At 45.4% G+C, this 6,898-nt stretch overlaps 1 protein-coding gene across 6 annotated transcripts in view; it reads left to right on the forward strand.

The window, feature by feature from the left end:
• The window catches only part of tjp2a (tight junction protein 2a (zona occludens 2)), a 46,100-nt gene extending 39,752 nt beyond the window's left edge, over positions 1-6,348 (forward strand). For 3 of the 6 annotated variants that reach the window (XM_075455797.1, XM_075455792.1, XM_075455796.1), the window contains 10 exons: positions 59-138; positions 215-425; positions 1,318-1,418; positions 1,505-1,729; positions 1,848-1,952; positions 3,789-4,001; positions 4,185-4,199; positions 4,385-4,462; positions 4,789-4,874; positions 5,339-6,348. In XM_075455797.1, the coding sequence (XP_075311912.1) occupies positions 59-138; positions 215-425; positions 1,318-1,418; positions 1,505-1,729; positions 1,848-1,952; positions 3,789-4,001; positions 4,185-4,199; positions 4,385-4,462; positions 4,789-4,874; positions 5,339-5,495 (1,271 nt within the window). In that variant the 3' untranslated portion in view covers positions 5,496-6,348. The remainder of the gene's footprint in view (positions 1-58; positions 139-214; positions 426-1,317; positions 1,419-1,504; positions 1,730-1,847; positions 1,953-3,788; positions 4,002-4,184; positions 4,200-4,384; positions 4,463-4,788; positions 4,875-5,338) is intronic. The other 3 variants (XM_075455794.1, XM_075455793.1, XM_075455795.1) reach the window with 3 other exon arrangements.
• The last annotated feature ends 550 nt before the right edge of the window (positions 6,349-6,898 follow it).

Raw genomic sequence — 6,898 nt, forward strand, 5'->3', positions numbered from 1 at the left:
TTAACTTGTTTATACCTGTATACACCCTGGTTTGTGACCGACTGCTTTTCTCCCGCAGAGACGGAGCCCAAAGATGCAGGAACTGAGAAGTCCTCCGGAGTGGTGAGACTGAACACCATCCGACAAATCATCGAGCAGGTACAGTTGGGTGGAAAAATGCCGTATTTTATGGAAAATGTCGCCTCATTGCTGACATCTCCGGCTGTTCCTCCAGGACCGCCACGCCCTGCTGGACGTGACTCCCAAAGCTGTGGACACCTTGAACTACACCCAGTGGTATCCCATCGTCATTTTCCTGAACCCGGACAGCAAACAAGGCGTCAAGACCATGAGGAGCCGCCTGATGCCCGGATCGACCCGGAGCGCTCGCAAACTGTACGAGCAGTCCGTCAAGCTGAGGAAGACCTGCTCACATCTCTTCACCGGTGAGTGAGGGGCGAGCGCTCGGGGCGACTCGGCTTAAAGGGATAGTTCGCCTCTTTTGACATGAAGCTGTATGACATCCCATATCAGCAACATCATTTATGAACATGTTCTTATCCCCTGCTGCGTCCTGTGAGCAGAGTTCCAGCCTCGTTTTGGTGTTGACGAAGGTAGTCCGGCTAGTTGGCTGGGGTTTAAAAAATAAAGCGTTTTGCTTCTCAAAACAATATGCGTTCAAAAGAGTAATACATTTGCATCACAAAATCGTTCTCCAGGAAAAAGTCAGACCCCACATCGCTTGGCCCTATTTTCTCTCCCTTCGTATCACTGCACTTCAGTCTGCACGGTCTACACAGCACGCAGTGATACGAGTCTAATTTATTATTCAATAATAATTGAATAATAAAATTTAATTCAATACAATTATTATTTATCATTAAAAAATAATAATAACATTATTATAATTATTATTTTAATAATATTATTGTTATTATTATTAAAAAATAATAATATATTAATATAATATAATATTTTTATAAAATATATTTTATACATGGTGCTTGCCGGACTAGCCGGAGAGAAAATAGGAACAAGTGATTGTGAGGTCTGACTTTTTCCTTGAGAACGATTTTGTGATGCAAATGTATTACTCTTTTGAACGCATATTGTTTTGAGAAACAAAACGCTTTTTTTTTTAAACCCCAGCCAACTAGCCGGAACTACTTTCATCAACACCAAAACGAGGCTGGAACTCGGCTCACAGGACGCAGCAGGGGGTAAGAAGATGTTCATAAATGATGTTGCTAATATGGGATGTCATACAGCTTCATGTCAAAAGAGGCGAACTATCCCTTTAACTAACGTTTTGTTTTGCTCGTCTTTGTGAATGTTTAGCGGCCATCGATCTGAACTCTGCGAATGACGCGTGGTACGGCAGCGTGAAAGATTCGATCCAGGAACAGCAGGACCGAGCCGTGTGGGTGTCTGAGGGCAAGGTGAGCAGATGCCTCCCAGCTCTTATGATCCTGTTTTTTTTACCCGTAAACTGTGGTTAAATGTCCCTCCCGTCACTCGCTCTCAGCTGGACGGTTCAGAGGAGGACCTGGATCTCCATGACGACCGCATGTCTTACCTGTCGGCGATGAGCGCGGACTACCTCAGCATGGACAGCCGCCTGACCAGCGACTACGAGGACACGGCGGACGAGGGCGGCGCTTACACCGACAACGAGCTGGACGAGACGCTGGACGAGCCTCAGCCCGTGTCGGCCATCAGCCGCTCGTCTGAGCCCGTGCTTCCGGACGAGGTGGGCGCCCCCCCCCCCGCTGCCGCCGCCGCGTTTCAGCCGCCGCTTCTCATATTCCAACCATTCCTCCCCCTCTGTTTCTGTGTGTGATCTCCTAACCCTGCATCTGTTTACGTAGAGGCCCCACCACGAACCCCGGGCTCGTATGAGGAGGGCGGGAAGCAGAGAGATGCTGAACAGAGAGCCCAGCCCTCCCCCCTCCTTTGTCCCCGATCCCCCAAAGGTGAACCTTCTCCTCCCCCTCTAACCCACTGATACTCACTATTGTTTTCACAAGAGAGCAAAATCCAAGGGAAGAGACACTTTTACCACAACATATATATAAAACATCCCACAAAAAAAGAAACAACACAGCCAATATATTTTCAATTCAGACCACATTTACCTTAATACTGGGATGACTTTCTTCATGTTGTATTTGTAGTTGTACTCAAGTAAAAGTAAAAAGTATTCATCCAAATAATTACTTGAGTAAGAGTAAAAAAGTGCTCGGTGAAAAAACTACTCAAGTACTGAGTAACTGTTGAGTAACGTCTGATTTATTTGTTAACACAAGCATTCAATCAGACAGACAAAAATACTAAATAATCATCTTTAGGCCAATTAGAGTTCATCCAACTGATAAAATAAATTAAAATGAATTAATTAATTACAAAATAGCTTAAATTAAAATAATCCAGGTAAATTCAAGAACTTCAATAAAAATAAAAGAGACTTAGGAAATGTTTAAAACATATGTAACCCATATGTAACCTAAAAAACAAACATTCACCTATCCATGGGGGAAAAACGAGTTTAGGAAACTTAGCGCTACATGTTTCCTCAAGTTAGATGTTGAGTTTCTGCTGAAATGTGCGTTTGTTTTGGTTGACACAGAATGGATAATGGATAAAGAACTAAGCACAAACAACAGCTGGACAGGGTGATCTTCATTATTTTAAGACTCAGGCTGTTCGAAACCGCATACTTCTACTACTCATACTAACTTTTTGAGTTAATATGCGAGTTTGAGTCAGCGAGAAGTTCCCGGATGCATACTAGATTCTCTAAATGTTGGGTATGCATCATGAGGTTACTACTCATACTCAAACTACCCAAGATGCAACGTAACGTGACGTCGCCGATCGTCATTTCCTGTCAAAACGTCAGTTTCAAGCTAGCTACAACGAGGGTAGGTTCACTTCCTGTTTTCAAAACAAAAGCACCAATTGTATCGTAATGGCTTTCCCTGTGATAAAAGGCAACGGGTATTTTATTTTGTGAAAATAACCGGAAGTGCGTTGCTCACTGCGGCTAGCTTTAGTAGCGCCGAATTCGTGGGAACAAAATTGTAAACAGCCGGTATTTTGTCAGGTTTCCAACACGTTGGGGATCTAAACGACTACTTTCTCACCTGAAAATGTTTCAAATGTTGCTAAAGTTTACAGAGTTTAGAGTCAAACCGGACCGGGCGTGATCAAGCTTTTTTTTTTTTTTTTTATATAAATCACTATTAGCTTAATTGGTACGGGCAAAATTATGTAATAATTAGACGAAATATTCTATATAGACAATATTCTTAATGTATACAAAGTTGCACAAGTCAGACTACTGTGTTTATCATCATTGTTATTTTACGTCTCTTCATTCGGATCCATGTACGCTATGATCCAATCACGAATAAACACACATTTAAGCTATACGTGTCGTCCTTGTTGCATTGTTCATCAAGATAATTGTTAACAAATTTCTGTGGTTCACTTCAAACAACTCAAAATTGTAGTCGACAGCGTCAGCTATAACGGCCCACATATTAAGAAATGGTCGGGTTTAAAGCGGTCTCGGGCTCATAATTGCAGTTAATGGGCCGGGCGGGGCTCGGACACACTGTGCACGGGCTCGGAAAGGGTCGGGTTTAATTTTTTTTCTAAGCTCTAAACCAAAGTCCTTTACATCTTCCCCCTTTTGTCTAAATGTTTGCAGAAGGAAAGCTTCCCCAGGAGAACTCTGCTTAGATAGGACTCGTCTTAATAATGCAGCTGCGATGGGCTCGTTCTGAAAGAGTTTTTTCCTGTTGCAGGTGCGCGCCCAGACTCGCACGGACTCCACGCGCAGCTACGAGTCGCACTCCAGCAGCACCATCAGCAGCGACGTGGCCGCCGTGAACAAGCCGGCCCCCCCGCCGGTGGCCCTGAAGCCCTCCATCGCCCGTCTGAACCAGACGCCCGAGGAGCGCGGCCCGAAGGAGGAGGCGACGGAGGAGGACCCCGCCAACAAGTCCTTCATGGGCAAGGTCAGGATTTCACCAAAAAGAACACAATAATGTTCTGAATGTAGATATAAAAGAGACGTTTTCTTTTTCTGACTGCTTTTAAATTTCTCTCTTCTTCTACTGTCCTCAGTAAAAACCTTTGCTTCCTCCTTTTCTTCCTCCTTTTCTTCCTCCTTTGCTTTCTTTGTGCCTGATGTGAAATAGAGAAAGGGTGAGCAGGTAACTGCACATGTCTGCGTGGCCCCCCGAATGTTTGCAGCCCCCCTTTAACACGCCCCCATCAGTCATAACGCCGGCATCTTCACCTCCAAACTCCCTCTCCGTGTGAATCGTGCCCTCATGGATGTGCAGCATGTCTTATTTTTGGTGTTTTCCTTCATTAACGCGCTCCTCTCTCCTCCCAGATTAAAGCCTTCGAGAAGATGGACCACCTGGCCCGAGCTCAGAGGCTGCTGGAGCTGCAGGAGGCGGAAAACGCCCGAGTCAGTAACGCTCAGTGGCTGCTTTCAGTTTTCTAACATCCACTCTGATAAATGAGCATTTTTTATTGCATCGGGGTTTGTAGACGGAGGAGAGCGGGAGCATCATCATGTCGGTTACTGACACGTGTTTAGCACTTTGAGAGGAAAAGACTCGTGATAAATGCTGCTTTAACGTGCGCTCAGGTGTATGTGGTAGACGGGCCGCGCTGCCAAAACAATTTTAGCCTCTTCGTGTTGCTGTGAGTCGCAGTGTCGTGTGGTGTTTTGTTTCTTCACTTGTTATTCGATCAGTTCTGACATATCTGGGTCTGTTCCTCTCTGTGTAGCTGGAAATTGCCCAGAAGCATCCAGACATCTACGCCGTCCCGATGAAACTGCCAAAGCCCAACCTGAACCGCCCCCAGCCCATCGGGTGAGAGCGCCGGTCACTTCTCTGAAGTTTAAAGTTTTTTTTAAACCTTTAAACATCCCCATTAAAGGGATAGTTCACCTCTTTTGACATGAAGCTGTATGACATCCCATATTAGCAACATCATTTCTGAACATCTTCTTACCCCCTGCTGCGTCCTGTGAGCCGAGTTCCAGCCTCGTTTTGGTGTTGATGAAGGTAGTTCCGGCTAGTTGGCTGGGGTTTAAAAAAATAAAGCGTTTTGCTTCTCAAAGCAATATGCGTTTAAAAGAGTAATACGCCAAAACGAGGCTGGAACTCTGCTCGCAGGACACAGCAGGGGGTAAGAAGATGTTCATAAATGATGTTGCTGATATGGGATGTCATACAGCTTCATGTCAAAAGAGGCGAACTATCCCTTTAAGTTTTGGATCGATGCAAGTTAAAATTCGTTGTTCCAAAGTTAAACTGCTTGTTTTTGTTGTCAGCTCGAGCTCCAACGCCGAGCCTCAGGCTCCGTCCAGGGCGCCGTACTCGGAGGCGAGGGGACACGAGGACAACGAGGCCGACTACCGCCGCCAGCTGGCCGATCAGACCAAAAGAGGATACTACAACCCTCAGAAATACAAGGACACCGAGCTGTGAGGCTCCTAAAAACCAGGAAGTGACGGCATTCATCCTCCCGCGCTGTTACGAGCAGACTGTTTCCACGGTTACACCTTTGGCCGCTTTGGCGAGCTCACGCGTTCGCTTCAACACAAAGTTTTCGGTCCAGGAAACGCACGCTGATTTCTTTTTCAAGTGTTTTACGTGTTCTGTTTGTGTCTGTGAAGTTTTCCGTCTCCACTTCTCCTCTATGTTGTGTTACCACGGCAACCACTCGCACGCTTCCACATTCCACGCCGGACGCCCCGGTGTCCGCACCACGTATGAGATGTGCGTATTTCTGCAAAGCCAAGTGCCTTGTAGCTCTCATTTCAACTTGGGATACAAGAGTTCTGCAGCCGGGGGAACGGGGCTCTGAGGCGAGAACGTTTTGGTGAGCTTGGACCAGACAGAGGGTCAAAAACGTTAGCTGGAAAGGTCATTTCTGCTGGAAATTTAAAGATATGAAAGTTGTTATTAAAGGAAAAGGTCTTCCTCCTCTGTAGGACGGGCTGTGCAGCTGCCTCGTAGTTCCCTCTGAAGTCAGCTGACGATGTCCTGCGAGTTACTGAAAGCGAACCACAAACGTGGCGAGGATCGAAGGGCGTGTGGAATTTTTAAGTTTCGTGATGGTTTAAGAGACAATCACCTTTATATCGCTTCTATTTTTATATTGAAACACAAACCCACTTTAGTCTTCGTGCACAGCAGCACGTGGGAACGTGGTGACAATCATGCTGGTTCGTCCGTCTTCTTCATGTCTGTTAGTTTGTGGTTTGTTTTTTTTTTGTGTTTCACAACTCTTGGAAAATTCTAATAAATAAATCTTTTTTTATACTCTGTCTCCTTCGAAGTATCAGCCTCTGTTTCTTTTTTTTCTAAAGAACTTGGACCTTATTTCTGGCATAAAATACCTTCATCTACTCACCGATAACAGTTTGGTGAAAGTCGGCGTCCTTCGGGAGATATTTAGATCACTGGAGATCGCCGTATATCCATATAACGGGAGAGAACAGGGCAGAGACGATACAGCCTCTAAATAAGGCATTATCTGTCTTTATTTCACCAATACTTTAAGACCAATGAATGAATGAACACGTACTATTGTGCGCTGTTAGCTCAGAGCTGCCATGTTGTTGTTATCGGGGGCTTTTTACTCACGCGTCTACTGGGATGATGTCATCAATACGCGCCGCTGCAGCACAGCTCATTCACTCTGGTAAGGACGTCCATCGTACTCTCAGGCTGTGTTCGAAACCGCATACTACTCATACTACTCATACTACTCATACTAACTTTTAGAGTTAGTATGCAAGTTTTAGTAAGCGAGAAGTTCCCGGATGCATACTAGATTCGCCGAAATGTTGGGTTTCGCTCCTGCCCGAGCCGAAATCAGCCGGCCT

Source organism: Odontesthes bonariensis, chromosome 22 (assembly GCF_027942865.1).
Source record: "Odontesthes bonariensis isolate fOdoBon6 chromosome 22, fOdoBon6.hap1, whole genome shotgun sequence".
Lineage (NCBI taxonomy): Eukaryota > Metazoa > Chordata > Actinopteri > Atheriniformes > Atherinopsidae > Odontesthes > Odontesthes bonariensis.